General features: G+C 42.1%; 1 protein-coding gene across 1 annotated transcript; it reads right to left on the reverse strand.

Moving 5' to 3' along the window:
* Positions 1-76: 76 nt before the first annotated feature.
* Positions 77-6,322, reverse strand: LOC139388748 (S-adenosylmethionine synthase-like). The gene is made up of 9 exons (XM_071135649.1): positions 6,042-6,322; positions 3,644-3,721; positions 3,321-3,443; positions 3,076-3,188; positions 2,818-2,961; positions 2,402-2,620; positions 2,036-2,218; positions 1,700-1,833; positions 77-1,527 (listed from the first exon to the last, which is right to left on the reverse strand). The coding sequence occupies exons 1-9, from the start codon at positions 6,130-6,132 to the stop codon at positions 1,425-1,427; spliced, it is 1,188 nt and encodes a 395-aa protein (XP_070991750.1). The 5' UTR covers positions 6,133-6,322; the 3' UTR covers positions 77-1,424.
* Between the last annotated feature and the right edge of the window lie 16,098 nt (positions 6,323-22,420).

The raw sequence follows: 22,420 nt of genomic DNA on the forward strand, positions 1-22,420 counted from the left end.
CCCATGGAGGTTAGTGCTGCGAGTTGAATATTGAGAATTTAAAAATAAAAAAAATTAAGGAATTATGTACAGAACATCAGGGTAGACTTTTATTCAAAGGTTTCACATGGAGCATTTCAAGTCTTTAGGAAATGGAACATTTGAGCCAAGGGGAGGGGTCTGTAAGCATCAAGAGAGCATCACAGGTGAGGGGTTGGAGATAGGAGCAGGCAGGGTGTGTGTGGGGAGGTAAAAACATTAAAAAGGCACTTTTTCCACCAAAAATGCCTCACCACCAAAAATGTAAAAAGAAAGGAAGATTTAAAACAAATGTAGAGAATGCAAATGATGCAGTCCGCACATACCCAACAGAGAGAGCATTGTAAACAAGGCCGGTTTCTCTGTACAACACCCGCCAGACTTTTGCTTCTATCAGTGGGCATGTGGGAAGAAAAAAAAGGTTAAAGTATTTCTGCAGTCAGTCATCTCCCAAACCCTTGTCGCTAAAATATAAATAACACTGGCAACTGCTTAGAGCACCACCTAGTGGCTGCAACCCAACGTTTTTCTGTGGACCACTTTAGGAACCAGAGGGTAAACAATGCTAATGATTTTTAATTGTTTATTTTTTTAAGTTAACCTTCCTCACTTGTCAGCATCCATGTTTAAAAAGGTCCCCAAAGGCAGTCAAAAATGAAGCACTTACGTTTGTTTTCAAGTACTGAGTTATCAAATGGTAGAGCCCCTCAGCAGACTGAAGCAGTTTCTCTAGCGACACCCAGTGGTCACTGTCTAGAGGGGAAGTGCCTTGCCTATACCTTAGTCTATCAGAACATTCTAGAACTTTCACATGTAATCTTAATTTGACAAAGGATGTGACAGAGGGAATAGAGATACAACGTACATCCCAACAGAACCAGAGTTCATTAGAAGTTTCTGACTTCTCTGTAACACGTCAGAAAACATGGTCTGAAGGGATGACTGTTCCAAACAAGGTACTATAGTTCAAGAAAACTCAAGTTCTGCAGTTCCACTTTGACAAATGGGTTTTTGGTTACATCTGACAAATACTTCACTTTTAATCGAAAAGAGTTTAGGGGACAAGATTTACATCCTAATTACCTATTGCAACTCCTAGCATTCTTCAGCCCTAAAATGTGCCATCAATTATTTCTCCAACCAGAGAAACATTGGGTGGGGGATAGGTACGGAAACAGGAGGGAGAAGAGAGAAAATACATTTCTGTGAAGATAAAACAACTGTCAGAGGGAAAGACAGGAAATGGATTTCAGGGGGTGTGCAAGCAATTGCAGATGGGTAGAGAGGGTACAGGAGCGTAAAATGTTTCCTTTAGGGATGAGAGTTTGGGGGTGATTGTGGACATTCATCTCTCCCAAGAGCTTGTAGGTTTTTCTGTAGTACACCCATAGCTCAGGGTGAGGGATTCAGTATTTGAGCTTTTTGGGGACCTCCCAGGGGAAGGCCTCCCGCCCAAAGTGGCCATAGGCAGCAGTCCGCTGGTAGATAGGCTTCTTCAAGTCGAGCTCCCTGGAACACAGAAAGCACAATAGTGTTGAACTGGGTAAATAAATGCACAGATTACTAGAGGGCAAACCAAGCCGTCGTCATTCAAATGTAGAACCCATGAAGACCAGCTCCGACCCTATGGGACCCCTGATAACAAAATGTGTTCCTGGCAGCCACCATTGTTCCACACTACCTAACAATGACACCAGGGCGGAGGTCAAAGTTCTTCTTGACGATGTCCAGCAGCTCCCTCTCGCTCTTCTGAGAAGTCCCATAGTGGAAGATGGAGATGGATAGGGGATGGGCCACTCCAATGGCATAGGCTACCTGACAACACAGCCACTTCTTATTAACACGCATGATCAAGATTCACATGACAGGTTGTAAAATATGCAATTTCTTATACTTTTCATCTCATTGTTATACATAACAGTTCTAAGTGAATGACTCTTATAGCAAATCAAAAGCTGAAAACGACCACAAAAGACAAATAAAATTGTTAGGTTGCAGCCATTAGCTCAATCCTGACCTGGACCAGCACGCGCTTGCAGAGCTCAGCCTTCACCAGGGACTTGGCCACCCAGCGGGCAGCGTAAGCAGCAGAGCGGTCCACCTTAGTGTAGTCTTTCCCTGAAAAGGCCCCTCCACCGTGGGCCCCCCAGCCGCCGTAGGTGTCCACAATGATCTTACGTCCGGTCAGGCCAGCATCACCCTGCGAGGGGGAGAGTCAGCCAAGGAGCCCAGGACAGTCTTAGAAATATCTCTCGTGTTGACAAGAGCCTACTTTAAAAAACAAATCTGACTGACTATGTAGCTACTTGATCACATCTCTCTGGATGGTCATTTTCTAGAGTCTATTGAGGACAGTGGTGTACAATACATCTCTCAGTCTCACCTGAGGACCTCCGATGACGAAGCGGCCGCTGGGCTGCAGGTGGTAGATGGTGTCGTCGTCCAGGTACACGGTGGGCACCACAGCCTTCACAACCTGCTCCTTCAGCGCGTCACGCATCTCATCCAGGCAAATTACTTCATCATGCTGCACGGACACCACAACAGTGTGCACACGCACTGGGAGCATGGCCCCACGGTCCTGCCTGTACTGAACAGTCACCTAGAGAGGGAGACGAGGTATTAAGTGTCATTCAATGAGTACACACATCTGGTAAGGCAAGGTACTAGGATACCTGCATGTGATTGGAGTGCATCTGAAAAGCCGGCTTCATTACGAAGATCTGGACAAGGGATTTACATGACTTCATTGCCATATTTGGTGCATGGGTGTTAATGGGCTACAGTGCTGAATCTAACCTGAGTTTTGGAGTCTGGCCTCAGCCAGGGGAGGGTTCCGTTGCGGCGCAATTCAGCCATCTTGGCATTGAGCTTGTGGGCGAGGACGATGGTGAGGGGCATACACTCCTCAGTCTCATCAGTGGCATAACCAAACATCAGACCCTGTAACAGAAAACACAGTCAAACACTTGGAGCGGGGACAAAAACAAACACTATCATACTGTCAAGGCCCAGTCACTTCCTCACACAAACACTCAAAGACAGGAACCTTCTAACCTGGTCTCCAGCTCCCACATCCTCCTCTTTGCGGTCCAGGTGAACACCCTGAGCAATGTCAGGGGATTGCTGCTCCAGAGCCACCAGGACATTGCAGGTCTTATAGTCAAAGCCTGTGGGAAGGGAATAGTCAAGCCTCAGTGTTACTTTCTGTACCTACTAAAGCAAACCCTGTGACCTCTTAAAACCATGTTTTCAATGGAAGTGAGTGATTTAATCTAATCAGAGCAAATTCGCCATAATACCCTTGGAGGAGTCGTCATAGCCAATGTACTTGATCGTGTCCCTGACGACCTTCTGGTAATCGACGTTGGCCCTGGAGGTGACCTCCCCTGCCAGCAGGATCATCCCAGTCTTAGCTACAGTCTCTGAAGAAAATGCAGACAGAAAGCGAAAGCATGTGAGAGAAAGAAGGGGACAAACGGAAGAAAATCAAGTGAAGGAAAGTGAGTGAGGTAAACATGAGCATTAGCTATTCAGGGTGATAAAGGGGGGACAGAAGCACGGTCATGTTAGTGCAACATGGATAAATCTATAGAAATTGTTTTAATGGGTGCTTGATCATTACCACATGCCACTTTGGCATCAGGGTCCTGCTTGAGATGGGCATCAAGCACAGCGTCGCTGATCTGGTCACAAATCTTATCTGTCAAACAAGAAATGGGAGTAATGGGGTGTATCCTGCTTAATTTAATTTTTTTAAAGACCCCGCTGAACACTTCCCCCAGGCAGTTTATCCTTGCAAATGCAAAACCAATAACCTTTAATGGACCAAACTTGCAACAAGCCACTCAGCAGCCATTGCCATGTACATGAGCGACAGCTGCAAAGCACCACAGTAGCCACATTCCTAACCACAGCCCATTCACACCATGGCTGGCACCCCCCAGCCCTGCAAGGTGGGGGGCAGTCTTCGGAACCAGTCTCTACAAGACTCTCACCAATAGCACCATATTGGCTTTTAATTCAAAAGATTATCATATGCACTGAATTGTTACAACAGTGACTACTTGCTTAAAGCAGCTTCTTATGTCAAAAGGTACATAATGCGACAGGCTGCCCACAGTTGCACTGCAGTCTCTGGAGAAGAGGCCTAGGCCTATATTTAGGGTGGAGGTAAGCCTAGATAATCAGCTGCAATGGAGCTGTCTCCCTCCCCCAAATGTCGAGTGAGCATTGCACTTAAACCTGTACATGAGGACTGTAGCCAGAAAACCTGGCTAGCTACTGTAACGTAACTGAACAAAAATATAAAAACATGATTCAAAGATTTTACCTCATAAGGAAATAAATTCACTAGGCTCTAATCTATGAATTTCACATGACTGATAATACAGACATGCATCTGTTGGTCACAGATACCTTTAAAAAAAGGTAGGGGCTTGGATCAGAACACCAGTAAGTATCTGGTGTGACCACCATTTGCCTCATGCAGCTCGACATCACCTTCGCAGAGTTGATCAGGCCGTTGATTGTGGCCAGTGGAATATTGTCCCACTCATCAATGGCTGTACAAAGAAGCTGGGTATTGGGGGGAACTGGAAACAGCTGTCATAAACATTGAGCCAGAGCATCCCAAACATGCTCAATGCATGACATGTCTGGTGGGTATGCGGGTCATGGAAAAACTGGGGCATTTTCAGCTTCCAGGAATCGTGTACACATCCTTGGGACTGTGCATTATGGGGCTGTGCATTAACATGCTGAAACATGAGGTGATGGCAGTGGATGAATGGCACGACAATAGAACTCAGGATCTCGTCACGCTCTCTGTGCATTCAAATTGCCATCGATAAAATGCAATTGTTTGTTGTCGGTAGAAGTGGGGCATTCTGTTCACAATGTTGACATCAGCAAACCGCTCGCCCACACGACGGCATACATGTGGTCTGCGGTCGAGGCCAGTTGGACTTACTGACAAACTCTCTAAAAATACATTGGAGGTGGCTTATGGTAGAGAAATTAACAACAATTCTCTGGCAACAGCTCTGGTGGACATTCCTCCAGTCACAATGTTAATTGCACACTCAAACTTGAGACATCTGTGGCATTGTATTGTGTGACAAAACAGCAGATTTTCGAGTGGCTTTTTAATTGTCCCCTGTAATGAACATGCTGTTTAATCATCATCTTGATATGCCACAAATGTCAGATGGATGGATTATCTTGGTAAAGGAGAAATGCTCACTAACGGTGATGTAAACAAATTTAAGAGAAATAAGCTCGTCGTGCGTATGGAACATTTCTGGGATCTTTTATTTCAGCTCATGAAACAATTGTGATTTGAGGTGAAAAGAGTACACTGTGGTCTCATGCTTCAGTCAAATCAAAATAAATCACCGACAATTGTTACTATACACGCATTGAAATTAACTAAAATACACCACTGCTAGAGAACTCCGCTAACCCAGTGACCAGATAACAACAAAACCTACTTGGTCCGCGCTCGCAGTTGCATTACGTGCACGAGCTCGCAGTCTACTGATGTAATACCGTTGTTCGACTCGCCGAAATGTGCTGATAAATTCAATGAAAGGAAAAACGCCGAATATATAAAAATATGGCATATGTGTTACGTTTTTAAATAAACGCACCACGTAACACAGGTGGCGACTTGACCATCCAGACAAGTATTTTAGTGTCACACTTTTCTGGATTAGCATGAGCTTCTAGCTAACGTTAGCTAGCACCCGATCCCATGGCGAAGGCAACCCGCGTGGCCTGACTCTGGCTCGTGTCCCCCATTCATAATATCGGCTGACTCAAAGATCAGCAAATGTGGAAAAATAGTAAAATAGCTAGCTGACTGGGGCATACGAAAAATATGTTAGCTAACGTTTATGCGTGTTCGTAAAAAAGACTGGCAGGCATTTGGCAGCACTTTGCTGCTAGTTCGCTGAATCTACCACATAACCTTTCCTTATGTTGGAAAGTAGCTAGCTAAAATAAGACAGACGCAAACTCACCTGGGTGTCCTTCTCCAACAGATTCAGAGGTGAACAAAAAGCAGTCTTCATCAATGAGTGAGTTATGGAAACCGTTCAATTGCCCGTTCATTTTAAAGGAATTGTTATTTGCAGAGTATATCTAGCTAAACTCAGTCAACTGTAGTTTACAAAATATTATGTATCTGATACTAAGTATATTGCCAAATTTAAAAATGAGGGTTTCTGTAGACTTAGCTATTTCACACCGGTGGCGTTGATATTTATCCTTCAATCGCGTCAGTGAGGGGCGTCCCCGTGTCCTGTCTGTTTAGCCAATTGCCACGTATAGGAGGGGCTGTTGACTAAGGACACGTTCCAGGTAGTCTTTTTTTCGGGGGGGTGGTAGTGATGATCGAGTACACACTGCGCCCACCAGGTAGTTCTTTTAAAATGTATTTTTTATTTCACCTTTATTTAACCAGGTAGGCTAGTTGCGAACAAGTTCTCATTTGCAACTGCGACCTGGCCTAGATAAAGCAAAGCAGTTCGACACATACAACAACACAGTACAACAGTAGTACCAGGGTGAAGCATGTGTTGATTTATGTTGTAAGTACCGGTATATGGAAGAGAGGGAAAGATTGGTGTATAGGGTTATTGAGGTTGTAAGGCGATGGAGGGTCTGGGGTAGGGTTTGATAGAAGTTAGTAGGTCTCTTTTAATTTTCTTAGTAGTACAGGATAAGTGTGCACAAACTAAATTCGGTCTTGCACTCCTAAATAACACATTTTTAAAAATCTTTGGCAAAGTCTACAAAATGCAGTCCACTCTGTTTGTTACAGATTCTGGTTTTGGAGATCATACGTTTGCTTGCAGATTGGAGTATCTGTCCGAAGGACCACTTTAAGCAATACACTCCACAGAGCTGGGCTGTACAGAAGAGTGGCCAGAAAAAAAGCCATTGCTTAAAGAAAAAAATAAGCAAACATGTTTGGTGTTTGGCAAAAGGCATGTCGGGGACTCCCCAAACATATGGAAGAAGGTCCTCTGGTCAGATGAGACAAAAATGTAGCTTTTTGGCATCAAGGAAAACAATATGTCTGGCGCAAACCCAACACCTCTTATCACCCCGAGAACACCATCCCCACAGTGAAGCATGGTGGTGGCAGCATCATGCTGTGGGGATGTGTTTCATCGGCAGGGACTGGGAAACTGGTCAGAATTGAAGGAATGATGGATGGCTCTAAATACAGGGAAATTCTTGAGGGAAACCTGTTTCACTCTTCCAGAGATTTGAGACTGGGACAGAGCTTCACCTTTCAGCAGGACAATGACCCTAATAATACTGCTAAAGCAACACTTGAGTGGTTTAGGGGGAAACATTTAAATGTCTTGGAATGGCCTAGTCAAAGCCCAGACCTCAATCCAATTGAGAATCTGTGGTATGACTTAAAGATTGCTGTACACCAGCAGAACCCATCCAACTTGAAGGAGCTGAAGCGGTTTTGCCTTGAAGAATGGGCAAAAATCCCAGTGGCTAGATGTGCCAAGCTTATAGAGACATACCCCAAGAGACTTGCAGCTGTCATTGCTGCAAAATGTGGCTCTACAAAGTATTGACTTTGGGGGGGTGAATAGTTATGCACAAAGTTTTTAGTTTTTTTGTCTTATTTCTTGTTTGTTTCACAATAAAACATATTTTGCATCTTCAAAGTGGTAGGCGTGTTGTGTAAATACAATGATACAACCCCCCCCAAAATAAATTTTAATTCCAGGCTGTAAGGCAACAAAATAGGAAAAATGCCAAGGGGGGTGAATACTTTCGAAAGCTACTGTATATGTGTACTAGCTAACTAGTTAGTGTTGTAGCTAATGTTGTATTATCTAGCTTGCTTGTGTGTACTAGCTAGCTAGTGTTGTATCTTATGTTGTACTAGCTAGCTAGCGTGCATGTAGTGACTTAATGCTTGTTGTGACGTAATGCTAATGGGCTTATGTAACCGATGTGTAATAGCTAGCTAGTTAACGGGGTACGCGCTAATAGCGTTTCAATCGCTCCGAGACCTTGAAGTAGTTGTTCCCCTTGCTCTGCAAGGGCCGCTGCTTTTGTGGCGCGATGGGTAACGGTGCTTCGTGGGTGACTGTTGTCTGTGTGCAGAGGGTCTCTGGTTTGAGCGCAGGTAGGGGCGAGGAGAGGGACGGAAGCTATACTTTTACATTGATGCTGTTGACCCGGATCACTGGTTGCTGCGGGAAAGGATTGACCTTCATGTCTTAAAGTAATGATGGTCTGTCGTTTCTCTTTTCCCATTTGAGCTGTTCTTGCCATAATATAGACTTGGTCTTTTACCAAATAGGGCTATCTTCTGTATACCACCCTACCTTGTCACAACACAACTGATTGGCTCAAACACATTAAGAAGGAAATAAATCCCACAAATTAACTTTTAACAAGGCACACCTGTTAATTGAATTGCATTCCAGGTGACTACCTCATGAAGCTGGTTGAGATAATGCCAAGAGTGTGCAAAGCTGTCATCAAGGCAAAGGGTGGCTTCTTTGAAGAATCTCAAATCTAAAATATTTTTTGATTTGTTTAACACTTGTTTGGTTATTACATGATTCCATATGTGTTATTTCATAGTTTTGATGTCTTCCCTATTATTCTGCAATGTAGAAAATAGTGAAAATAAAGAAAAACCCTTAAATGGGTAGGTGTGTCCAAACTTTTCTCTGGTACTGTATGTAATGGGCTTATGTAATGCTGGATGTGTGATAATGTATAATTGTCCCTTGAGATGATTAAGTCTAAAGACGTCTTATTGAATTGACTTGAACTTAGTGGAAATAATGCCCTAATATTTTTTTTTAAATTGAACCTTTATTTTATCAGGGAGTAAAGATGTTAGGTAGAGTGCATTTGGAATGTATTCAGACCCCTTGACTTTTCCCACATTTTGTTACGTTTCAGCCTTATTCTAAAATGGATTAAATAGTTTTTTCCCCTCATCAATCTACACACAATACCCCATAATGCCAATGCAAAAACAGGTTTGTAGAAATTTTAGCAAATGTATGGTATATGTAAAGCTGAAATATTACATTTGCGTAAGTATTCAGACCCTTTACTCAGTACTTTGTTGAAGCACCTTTGGCAGCGATTACAGCCTCTAGTCTTATTGGGTGTGACACTCCAAGCTTGGCACATCTGTATTTGGAGAGTTTCTCCCATTCTTCTCTGCACATCCTCTCAAGCTCTGTCAGATTGGATGGGGAGCATTGCTGCACAGCTATTTTCAGGTCTCTCCAGAGATGTTTGATCAGGTTCAAGTCCAGGCTCTGGCTGGGGCCACTCAAGGACATTCAGAGACTTGTCCCCAAGCCACTCCTGTGTTGTCTTGGCTGTGTGCTTGGGGTCATTGTCCTTTTGGAAGATGAACCTTCGCCCTAGTCCGAGGTCCTGAGCTCTCTGGAGCAGGTTTTCATCAAGGATCTCTGTACTTTGCTCCGTTCATCTTTTCCTCGATCCTGACTAGTCTCCCAGTCCCTGATGCTGAAAAACATCCCCACAGCATGATGCTGCCACCACCATGCTTCACTGTAGGGATGGTGCCAGGTTTCCTCCAGACGTGATGCTTGGCATTCAGGCCACAGAGTTTAATCTCGGTTTCATCAGAACAGAGAATCTTGTTTCTCATGGTCTGAGAGTCTTTAGGTGCCTTTTGGAAAACTCCAAGCGGGCTGTCATGTCTTTTACTGAGAAATGGCTTCTGTCTGGCCACTCTATCATAAAGGACTGATTGGTGGAGTGCTGCAGAGATGATTGTCCTTATGGAAGGTTCTCCCATCTCCACAGAGGAACTCTAGAGCTCTGTTAGAGTGACCATCCGGTTCTTGTCACCTCCCCGATTGTTCAGTTTGGCTGGTGGGCCAGCTCTAGGAAGAGTCTTGGTGGTTCCAAACTTCTTCCATTTAAGAATGATGAAGGCCACTGTGTTTTTGTGGACCTTCAATGCTGCAGCGTTCTTTTTGGTACGCTTCCCTAGATCTGTGCCTTGACACAATCCTGTCTTGGAGCTCTACGGACAATTTTTTTATTTAATACATTTTAGAATAAGGCTGTAACGTAACAAAATGTGGAAAAAGTCAAGGGGTCTGAATACCTTTCAAAGGCTCTGTACATTGGGACTTTTTGTAAATGTACGTTATAAATGAAAATAGTAATGTATCAACCGACAGGACATCAAAGATGGCCAACCAACTTTCTGGTCGAGAACGTAGTGATATGTACTAAAATTGAAGTGCGTAATAAAGCTATGATAAACTGAATAGAATAAGCCCACTTTTTAAGACAGTTTTTCATATATCCAGATGCCCAGATATTTATAAGCTAGACACAATCAATATGGACATAAGCTTAAATCACCAGAGTTAGTTTAATGCAGTCTAGAGAACAACATATATTTAGTTTTACCTGCATTCAACAATCATTTCAGATCAATAATCTGTTTCTGTAATACAATCAAGGCAGACTAGTTCAGCTAGAGCCTGGTCAACCGTTGGGGCAATAGCATACACAACAGTATCATTGGCATACAAGTGCAGGTTACCATTTTTTTACAGGCAAGTAGATATTAATGTAAACAGTAAAAAGTACAGGACCCAGAATCGACCCTTGCAGGACAACATCAGTTGATACACATTGAATTCTATCTGTCAAGTCATTTTTAAACCAGTTACATGCAGCCTTGTCTAGGCCAATTGAGGAAAGTCTCTAATGCACTGAATGAGAGGGAGCACTACCTCCTGTCCTGTGCTATAAAGGTCCAGAGTCCAGACACCAATTGGCTGGGGTAGAAGGCCTACACAAAACTGTGGTGTTGTTTTGCCTAGTCCTCCATAACCTTTGTTATTGTGCGTCATAATCAGTCATCCTGTTTTCATCAATATCTTCTGATGTCCTTCCTTTAAGATGTTTACTGTGCTAGCCAAATAAAATTGTATTGGTCGCATACACAGATGTTATTGTGGGTGTAGCGAAATGCTTATGCTCCTAGCTCCAACAGTGCAGTAATACCTAACAATACAAAACAATACATGCAAATAAAACAAATAATGAAAGAGGTCATTGAGTGCCAGGGAGGGCATTTTATAAGATGACAACAAACTAATGGCGCAGTGTGTTGCCGTTAATTCCACTGTCTGGCGTGCACTCAGAAGATTGCTGTGGCATGGAGAAACAGAGGCTTTCATGTATTTAGTCAAACATACAATACAATACATGACCAAAAGTATGTGGACACCTGCTCGTCGAAAATCTCATTCCAAAATCAGGGGCATTAATATGAAGTTGGTCCCCCCTGTGCTGCTATAACAGCCTCCAGTCTTCTAGGAAGGCTTTCCACTAGATGTTAGAACATTTCTACAGGGACTTGATTCCATTCAGCCACAAGAGAATTAATGAGGTCGGGCACTGATGTTGGGCGATTAGTCCTGGCTTGCAGTCGGAGTTCCAATTCAACCCAAAGATGGGGTTGAGGTCAGGGCTCTGTGCAGACAAGTCAAGTTTTTCCACACCAATCTCTACAAACCATTTCTGTATGGACCTCGCTTTATGCACAGGGGCATTATCATGCTGAAACAGGAAAGGGCCTTCCCCAAACTGTTGCCACAAAGTTGGAAGCACGGAATCGTCTAGAATGTCATTGTTCTTAATGCTGCAGCGTTAAGATTTCCCTTCACTGGAGCTAAGGGTCCTAGCCCGACCCATGAAAAACAGCCCCAAACCATGATTCCTCCTCCACCAAACTTTACAGTTGGCACTATCAATTCTTCTGGCATCTGCCAAACCCAGATTATTCTGTCAGACTGCCAGATTGTGAAGCGTGATTCATCACTCCAGAGAACGTATTTCTACTGCTCCAGAGTCCAATGGCGGCGAGGTTTACACCACTCCAGCCAATGCTTGGCATTGCGCATGGTGATCTTAGGCTTGTGTGGGGCCATGGAAACCCATTTAATGAAGCTCCCGACGAACAGTTCTTGTGCTGACATTGCTTCCAGAAGCAGTTTAGAACTCGGTAGTGAGTGTTGCTCTTCAGCACTCGGCGGTCCCGTTCTGTGAGCTTGTGTGGCCTACCACCTTTTGCTCCTACACCATTCCACTTCACAATAATAGCACTTACAGTTGATTAGGGCAGCTCTAGCAGGGCAGAAATATGACTAACTGACTTGTTGGAAAGGTGGCATCCTATGACGGTGCCACTTTGAAAGTCACTGAGTTCTTCACTAAGGCAATTCTACTGCCACTGTTTGTCTATGGAGATTGCATGGCTGTGTGCTCAATTTTTTTTTTTGTTACTCGAAATAGAGGAATCCACTCATTTGAAGTGGTGTCAACATACTTTTGTACATATAGTGTAGTTCTGGCCTGCATTCAAGAACAGGATTGTCCTCAAATCAAATCTAGTGGCACTATAAATATTTAGAGTTTGAGGACATACTGTTCATGCTCTATTTATACTGAAGAATGTGCTTATTTTTGTAGCAGACCATTTTAAAGACTATATACAGTTGAAGTCGGAAGTTTACATACACCTTAGCCAAATACATTTCAACTCAGTTTTTCACAATTCCCGACATTTAATCCTACTAAAAATTCCCTGTCTTAGGTCAGTTAGGATCACCACTTTATTTTAAGAATGTGAAATGTCAGAATAATAGTAGAGAAGGATTTATTTCAGCTTTTATTTCTCTCATCACATTCCCAATGGGTCAGAAGTTTACATACACTCAAGTATTTGGTATTTAGTATTTGGTAGCATTGCCTTTAAATTGTTTAACTTGGGTCAAACGTTTCAGGTAGCCTTCCACAACCTTCCCACGATAAGTAGGGTGACTTTTGGCCCATTCCTCCTGACAGAGCTGGTGTAACTGAGCAAGGTTTGTAGGCCTCCTTGCTCGCACACACTTTTTCAGTTCTGCCCACAAATGTTCCATTAGATTGAGGTCAGGGCTTTGTGATGGCCACTCCAATACCTTGACTTTGTTGTCTTTAAGCCATTTTGCCACAACTTTGGAAGTATGCTTCGAGTCATTGTCCATTTGGAAGACCCATTTGCGACCAAGCTCTAACTTCCTGACTGATGTCTTGAGATGTTGCTTCAATATATCCACATACTTTTCCTGCCTCATAATGCCATCAATTTTGTGAAGTGTACCAGTCCCTCCTGCAGCAAAGCACCTCCACAAAATGATGCATGCTTCATGGTTGGGATGGTGTTCTTCGGCTTGCAAGCGTCCCTCTTTTTCCTCCAATCATAACGATCGTCATTATGGCCAAACAATTCTATTTTTGTTTCATCAGACATTTCTACGAAAAGTATGATCTTTGTCCCCACGTGCAGTTGCAAACCATAGTCTGGCTTTTTTTATGGTGGTTTTGGAGCAGTGGCTTCTTCCTTGCTGAGCGGCCTTTCAGGTTATGTCGATATAGGACTCGTTTTACTGTGGATATAGATACCTTTGTACCTGTTTCCTCCAGCATCTTCACAAGGTCCTCTGTTGTTGTTCTGGGATTGATTTGCACGTTTCTCACCAAAGTACGTTCATCTCTTGGAGACAGAACGCGTTTCCTTCCTGAGCGGTATGACGGCTGCATGGTCCCATGGTGTTTATACTTGCGTATTATTGTTTGTACAGATGAACGTGGTACCTTCAGGCATTTGGAAATTGCTCCCAAGGATGAACCAGACTTGTGGAGGTCTGCAATTTTTTTCTGAAGTCTGGCTGAGTTCTTTTGATATTTCCATGATGTCAAGCAAAGAGGCAGTGGGTTTGAAGGTAGGCCTTGAAATACATCCACAGGTACACCTCCAGTTGACTCAAATTATGTCAATTAGCCTATCGGAAGCTTCGAAAGCCATTACATAATTTTCTGGAATTTTCCAAGCTGTTTATAAGCACAGTCAACTTAGTGTATGTAAACTTCTGACCCACTGGAATTGTGATACAGTGAATTATAAGTGAAATAATCTGTCTGTAAACAATTGTTGGAAAAATGACTTGTGTCATATACAAAGTAGATGTCCTAACCGAATTGCCAAAACTAGAGTTTGTTAACAAGACATTTGTGGAGTGGTTGAAAAACGAGTTTTAATGACTCCAACCTAAGTGCATGTAAACGTCCGACAACGACTGTAGATATGAATATATTTAGATATGTTTTGTATTTTTTTACTTATAAAATTAAAACCAATGTAATTTTTAGAGAAACATTGTTTTACAATGTTATACTGTAGTTGCCCAGGACATTATTTATAATCCAGTACTAATCTATAGTGAGGTTTGTAACATCAGAGTATGAAAATGTGTTTTATCACATCTTTATATACCAATAATGCTTTACTTTGTAAATGTAACAAAACGTAGGCTAAATATAGCTCTCTTCTTCTCCCCCTCTCTCTCTCCTCTCTCTCTCTCTCTCTCTCTCTCTCTCTCTCACACACACACACACACACACACACACACACACACACACACACACACACACACACACCAAGATGAGCTTATGGGCAAACACTTGAAAAGTCACACAAACACACAAATTCCTCAAGTTATGGTACCCCATGTGACTCTGTACTGTACACCCTGTGATGTCTCATGCTGCTACAGAGCTTTAGTCTCAGATTATCCTCTTTCTAATCCTTAGAGTAATTATTCTGATTGCTAAAGAACAGGGGAGACTACAGCTACCACACAACATGTGTGCATGTTTCTCTCAGTCATGAAGTCATGGCAGTGACTCCTATCTCTGCTACACCACAATAGCTGGGGCTGCTTAAATCAACTGTCAGATTCATTTTGAGTGTCTGCCATGCCAAGGTGTGACTGTGCTGCCTACAGTAGCTTTTGTATTGGGAGAAAGTGTGTGTGTTTGTGTGAGGAGACTTCTCAGCATATTCAGGGATTTACGACAGGATAAGCTGCTTTCCATTAGCCTCTGTCTCAAAGCCCCCTCTCACTGACAGATCTAAATACCCCTTTCCTTGCCTCACAACACTCTCAATGCACGCACACACACACACACACACACACACACACACACACACACACACACACACACACACACACACACACACGTATACATGTATATGTGTCTAACAGCATTAGACATTTACAAAAGGCAATCCTCTTATAATTGAAACAAATCATTCAATTGGATACAGTGACTTGAACCGAGTGACACGTAAAGGCTACTGATCTAAATTAAATGTTTGGTGCTTTTTCCTAGTTCTATTGTTCTCTATCACAGTTCTTGATTCCATTCTTTAGTTTTATTCATTTGAGTTGACAGACACCAGTTTCTTTCATTGTTTTATAAGATGATTCAAGACCATGAGATGCACACAATGCACAAAACTCCCAGGATGGAGACAGAGTCAAACTTGATACTTATAAGTCCAAATATTACTCATGACGCAGGTAAGGAGATAAGGCGCCCGATAAATCCAAATAACTTTTTAACCATTTTTAACATACAGTGCCTTCAGAAAGTATTTTCACCCCTTGACTTTTCCCACATTTTGTTGTGTTAAAGCTTGAATTTAAAATGGATTCAATTTAGATTTTTTTGGTCACTGGCCTACATACAATACCCCATAATGTCAATGTTTTACTAATGAATTAGAAATGAAAAGCTGAAATGTCTTGAGTCAATAAGTATTCAACACTTTTGTTATAGCAAGCCTAAATACATTCAGGAGTAAAAATGTGCTTAACAACTCACATAATAAGTTGCATGGACTCAGTCTGTGTGCAATAGTAATGTTTAAAAAATTTTCATTCACTAACTCATCTCTGTACCCCACACATACAAGTATCTTTAAGGTCCCTTAGTCGATCATTGAATTTCAAACACAGATTGAACCACAAAGACCAGGGAGGTTTTCCAATGCCTCACAAAAAAGGGCACCTATTGGTAGATGGGCAAAACATTTTAATAAAGCAGACATTAAATATCCTTTTGAGCATGGTGAAGTTATTAATTACACTTTGGATGGTGTATCAATACACCCAGTCACTACAAAGATACAGGCGTCCTTCCTAACTCAGTTGCCGGAGAGGAGGGAAACCGCTCAGGGATTTCACCATGATGCCGATGGTGAATTTAAAACAATTACCGTGCTTAATGGCTGTGATAGGAAAAAACTGATGGATCAACATTGTAGTTACTCCACAATACTAACCTATTTGACAGAGTGAAATAAATGAAGACTGTACATAATACAAATATTCCAAAACATGCATCCTGTTTGCAACAAGGCACTGAAGTAATACTGCAAAAAATGTGGTCCTGAATACAAAGTGTTATATTTGGGGCAAATCCAGTACAACACATTACTAAGTATCACTCTGTGGTGGCTACATCATGTTATGGGGATGCTTGTATTGTTAAGGACTAGGGACTTTTTCATGATAAAAAATAAACAGAATGGAGCTAAGCACCAAGAAAATCCCAAATCTACACTGGAGTTGCTTACCAAGAAGACATTGACTGTTCCTGAGTGGCCAATTTACAGTTTTGACTTAAATCTACTTTGAAATTGATGGCAAGACCTGCAAATGGTTGTCTATCAATGACCAACATCCAATTTGACAGAGCTTGAAGAATTTTTTAATAATAGTAAAATGTTGCACAGTCCAGCTGTGGAAAGCTCTAAGAGACTTATCCAGAAAGACTCACAGCTGTAGTCACTGCCAAAGCTACTTCTACAAAGTATTGACTCAGGAGTGTGAATACTTATTTCTCAATTTCAATTTCAAAACATTAGAAAACTTTTCTAAAAACATGTTTTCACTTAGTCATGATGGAGTTATTGTGTGTTGATGAGAAAACAAATCTTTTTTTCCCATTTTGAATTCAGGCTGTGTAACGGCTGTTTAAAGAAGAGGACCAAGGTGCAGCGTAGTACCGTGTTCATGATTTTTAATAAAACTGAACACCAGAACAAAAAATAACAAAGGGGAACAAACAAAACAGTTCTGTCTCGTGCCGACACACAAAACAGAAAATAACTACCATCAAAACACAGGTGGGAAAGGGCTACCTAAGTATGGTTCTCAATCAGAGACAACGATAGACAGCTGCCTCTGATTGAGAACCACTCAATCACTCAACTCAACCACTCTGTGTGTCTGGTTTTATCCCTTTTGCTGTGACTACAAGTTCAATGATTTCAATCTGCTTTAGTCCAAGGATGTTGTTAAGTGTCAGCCCTCTGTCTTGGAATCTTTGGTTCACTTTCTCTTTCAGCAAAGACAACAACATCATCCATGTAGCAAACTACATCTTGTAATCCACATAGCATAAATTCCATGGCTTTCTGGTAGGCCTCAGGTGCGCTTGATTCTCTTGTTCTAGTCCTGTCTTCATCACTATAACAAGTAGGTAATCTCAAAACAGTCCAGTCACCATACTACAAGTACCAATATACACAATATGTAAATATTTAATGGCCTCCTTGAGGGGAAATGTCAGGTATGTGCACATCTTTGTTACAAAACCTGTTAAGCTAGTGGCAAGGCCCCCACATTTTTTAGATAACTCTACCCGAGGTAGAACAAACACAACCATGTTGTTTCACATTCATAATGTCTCCCATTCATGAAAGAAATGGTTGTGTAAAAATATTTTACTTCAAAAGTACTTTGATGAAGCACCTCTGGCAGCGATTACAGCCTCGAGTCTTCTTGGGTATGACGCTACAAGCTTGGCACACCTGTATTTGGGGAGTTATTCTCTGCAGATACTCTCAGTTCTATCAGGTTGGAAGGGGAGCGTAGCTGCACAGCTATTTCAGGTCTCTCCAGAGATGTCCGATCAAGTTCAAGTCCAGGCTCTGGCTGGGCCACTCAAAGACATTCAGAGATTTGTCCTGAAGCCACTCCCGTGTTGTCTTGGCTGTGTGCTTAGGGTCATTGTCCTGTTGGAAGGTGAACCTTCACCCCAGTCTGAGGTCATGAGCACTGGAGCAGGTTTTCTTGTCTGTACTTTGCTCCATTCAGCTTTCTCTCGATCCTGACTAGTCTCCCAGTCTAGTTCCCACAGTGTAGCAATATCTAACAAGAAATCTAACAATTTCACAACAACTACCTAATACACGCACATGTAAAGTGATGGAATAAGAATATGTACATATGAATATATGGATGAGCGATGGCCGAGCGGTATGGGCAAGATGCAATAGATGGTATAAAATACAGTATACATATGAGATGAGTAATGTAAGATATGTAAACATTATTAAAGTGTCATTTTTTTTGAGTGACTAGTGATCCATTTATTAAAGGGATTACTGCACAGTTCCCCAGACCAATGCATGAGTCACGCCAACATGAGAAGTCATTATTTACATCTGAGTCCAGTTCAGGTTTCACATGGGTTGGCCAGCCATGGTTGGTAGCAAAATAGGTACATAAGAGGGCAACGCACACCAGCACTTTCTAGATGGTATTTTGGCTGTTGAATGGCCCTCTGACCTGTGGCAGTCCAGTTTTAAGGTGTCTCTGGTTGTAGTAACTGCCAGAGTGGAGGACTGATGGTCGAATTGTTCCTATTGAGGACAGTTCTGGGAGTTTCGGGATGGCATTGACATTGGAGAGGTTCAATTCTTATCATATGCGAAGGCCCAGTAAGTTGATGGCATTTCTTGTCAATAATTGTCAGGTTGTGTTGGTTCATTGTAGTGAACACATGCCTTATGCGCTTGTAATTATGTGTGGTTGCATCCTACCCATACACCATCATGTCACCAAGTCAACATCTATGGGATCTCCAGGACAGACAGCCAGGATGGTAGGCATGGTTTTCTGGAAAAAGTAGTGTTAGCTCAACCTGAACAGCATAGGAGTGCACCGGAATATCACAATGCGCATCACAATTTAGTGAGCCAGAGGAAGGTCATGTTGGTAGTCGTATTGGACTAGCCATGAAACAAAGTTAATTTCTAAATGATAGCAAGGTGACTTAAGAGCCCAATCCCGGAGGCACAAGTTATACCACAGTGAGTGCAAGATGTAGAGTTAGGGAGAGGGTGTCAAGAGTCCAGAGTTTATTCTCTTTCCTTTCGTTGGACCCTCTGAGTTGTCTCATTGATCCTCAATGACTACTCAGTGTTGCCATGTCAAGCAGTCTGCTGCCTTTTCTATATCCAGACAAATGTAATTATGGCAGGTATATTGGAACAAAGTTGAATTGCACAAAAATAGTATTGAATGCAGGTCATAAGAACAGTACCGTAGAAAAGGCCAGGGGTGCTTTTTCAAGTACACAAATCTGAAAGATTTACATGTGATTTAACCACAATTTAATGGTATTGTGGCAGCAGTGTCGGATTTTGGATGCCATATTGGATTTAGAGTCTAATTTAGGTGGGCCTCCTAATGTAATTGCAAGAGTAGGGGTTGAACAAACAAAATCCACAGAGGAAACTGTTTTTTTGTGTCTGACCTAACTTGTTTGTCTTAGATTACAATAGCCACAACATCAAAAAACATATGTAACTGTATGTATTCTTGTCAGACAGGACCATAAAACACTTGTTTGCAACAAGGCACTGTATTAATACTGCAAAAAATGTGGTCCTGAATACAAAGTGTTATATTTGGGGCAAATCCAGTACAACACATTACTAAGTATCACTCTGTGGTGGCTACATCATGTTATGGGGATGCTTGTATTGTTAAGGACTAGGGACTTTTTCATGATAAAAAATAAACAGAATGGAGCTAAGCACCAAGAAAATCCCAAATCTACACTGGAGTTGCTTACCAAGAAGACATTGACTGTTCCTGAGTGGCCAAGTTACAGTTTTGACTTAAATCTACTTTGAAATTGATGGCAAGACCTGCAAATGGTTGTCTATCAATGACCAACATCCAATTTGACAGAGCTTGAAGAATTTTTTAATAATAGTCAAATGTTGCACAGTCCAGCTGTGGAAAGCTCTAAGAGACTTACCCAGAAAGACTCACAGCTGTAGTCACTGCCAAAGCTACTTCTACAAAGTATTGACTCAGGAGTGTGAATACTTATTTCTCAATTTCAATTTCAAAACATTAGAAAACTTTTCTAAAAACATTTTTTCACTTAGTCATGGAGTTATTGTGTGTTGATGAGAAAACAAATCTTTTTTTCCCATTTTGAATTCAGGCTGTGTAACGGCTGTTTAAAGAAGAGGACCAAGGTGCAGCGTAGTACCGTGTTCATGATTTTTAATAAAACTGAACACCAGAACAAAAAATAACAAAGGGGAACAAACAAAACAGTTCTGTCTCGTGCCGACACACAAAACAGAAAATAACTACCATCAAAACACAGGTGGGAAAGGGCTACCTAAGTATGGTTCTCAATCAGAGACAACGATAGACAGCTGCCTCTGATTGAGAACCACTCAATCACTCAACTCAACCACTCTGTGTGTCTGGTTTTATCCCTTTTGCTGTGACTACAAGTTCAATGATTTCAATCTGCTTTAGTCCAAGGATGTTGTTAAGTGTCAGCCCTCTGTCTTGGAATCTTTGGTTCACTTTCTCTTTCAGCAAAGACAACAACATCATCCATGTAGCAAACTACATCTTGTAATCCACATAGCATAAATTCCATGGCTTTCTGGTAGGCCTCAGGTGCGCTTGATTCTCTTGTTCTAGTCCTGTCTTCATCACTATAACAAGTAGGTAATCTCAAAACAGTCCAATCACCATACTACAAGTACCAATATACACAATATGTAAATATTTAATGGCCTCCTTGAGGGGAAATGTCAGGTATGTGCACATCTTTGTTACAAAACCTGTTAAGCTAGTGGCAAGGCCCCCACATTTTTTAGATAACTCTACCCGAGGTAGAACAAACACAACCATGTTGTTTCACATTCATAATGTCTCCCATTCATGAAAGAAATGGTTGTGTAAAAATATTTTACTTCAAAAGTACTTTGATGAAGCACCTCTGGCAGCGATCACAGCCTCGAGTCTTCTTGGGTATGACGCTACAAGCTTGGCACACCTGTATTTGGGGAGTTATTCTCTGCAGATACTCTCAGTTCTATCAGGTTGGAAGGGGAGCATAGCTGCACAGCTATTTCAGGTCTCTCCAGAGATGTCCGATCAGGTTCAAGTCCAGGCTCTGGCTGGGCCACTCAAAGACATTCAGAGATTTGTCCTGAAGCCACTCCCGTGTTGTCTTGGCTGTGTGCTTAGGGTCATTGTCCTGTTGGAAGGTGAACCTTCACCCCAGTCTGAGGTCATGAGCACTGGAGCAGGTTTTCTTGTCTGTACTTTGCTCCATTCAGCTTTCTCTCGATCCTGACTAGTCTCCCAGTCTAGTTCCCACAGTGTAGCAATATCTAACAAGAAATCTAACAATTTCACAACAACTACCTAATACACGCACATGTAAAGTGATGGAATAAGAATATGTACATATGAATATATGGATGAGCGATGGCCGAGCGGTATGGGCAAGATGCAATAGATGGTATAAAATACAGTATACATATGAGATGAGTAATGTAAGATATGTAAACATTATTAAAGTGTCATTTTTTTTGAGTGACTAGTGATCCATTTATTAAAGGGATTACTGCACAGTTCCCCAGACCAATGCATGAGTCACGCCAACATGAGAAGTCATTATTTACATCTGAGTCCAGTTCAGGTTTCACATGGGTTGGCCAGCCATGGTTGGTAGCAAAATAGGTACATAAGAGGGCAACGCACACCAGCACTTTCTAGATGGTATTTTGGCTGTTGAATGGCCCTCTGACCTGTGGCAGTCCAGTTTTAAGGTGTCTCTGGTTGTAGTAACTGCCAGAGTGGAGGACTGATGGTCAAATTGTTCCTATTGAGGACAGTTCTGGGAGTTTCGGGATGGCATTGACATTGGAGAGGTTCAATTCTTATCATATGCGAAGGCCCAGTAAGTTGATGGCATTTCTTGTCAATAATTGTCAGGTTGTGTTGGTTCATTGTAGTGAACACATGCCTTATGCGCTTGTAATTATGTGTGGTTGCATCCTACCCATACACCATCATGTCACCAAGTCAACATCTATGGGATCTCCAGGACAGACAGCCAGGATGGTAGGCATGGTTTTCTGGAAAAAGTAGTGTTAGCTCAACCTGAACAGCATAGGAGTGCACCGGAATATCACAATGCGCATCACAATTTAGTGAGCCAGAGGAAGGTCATGTTGGTAGTCGTATTGGACTAGCCATGAAACAAAGTTAATTTCTAAATGATAGCAAGGTGACTTAAGAGCCCAATCCCGGAGGCACAAGTTATACCACAGTGAGTGCAAGATGTAGAGTTAGGGAGAGGGTGTCAAGAGTCCAGAGTTTATTCTCTTTCCTTTCGT

This window comes from Oncorhynchus clarkii, chromosome 29 (genome assembly GCF_045791955.1).
Source record: "Oncorhynchus clarkii lewisi isolate Uvic-CL-2024 chromosome 29, UVic_Ocla_1.0, whole genome shotgun sequence".
Lineage (NCBI taxonomy): Eukaryota > Metazoa > Chordata > Actinopteri > Salmoniformes > Salmonidae > Oncorhynchus > Oncorhynchus clarkii.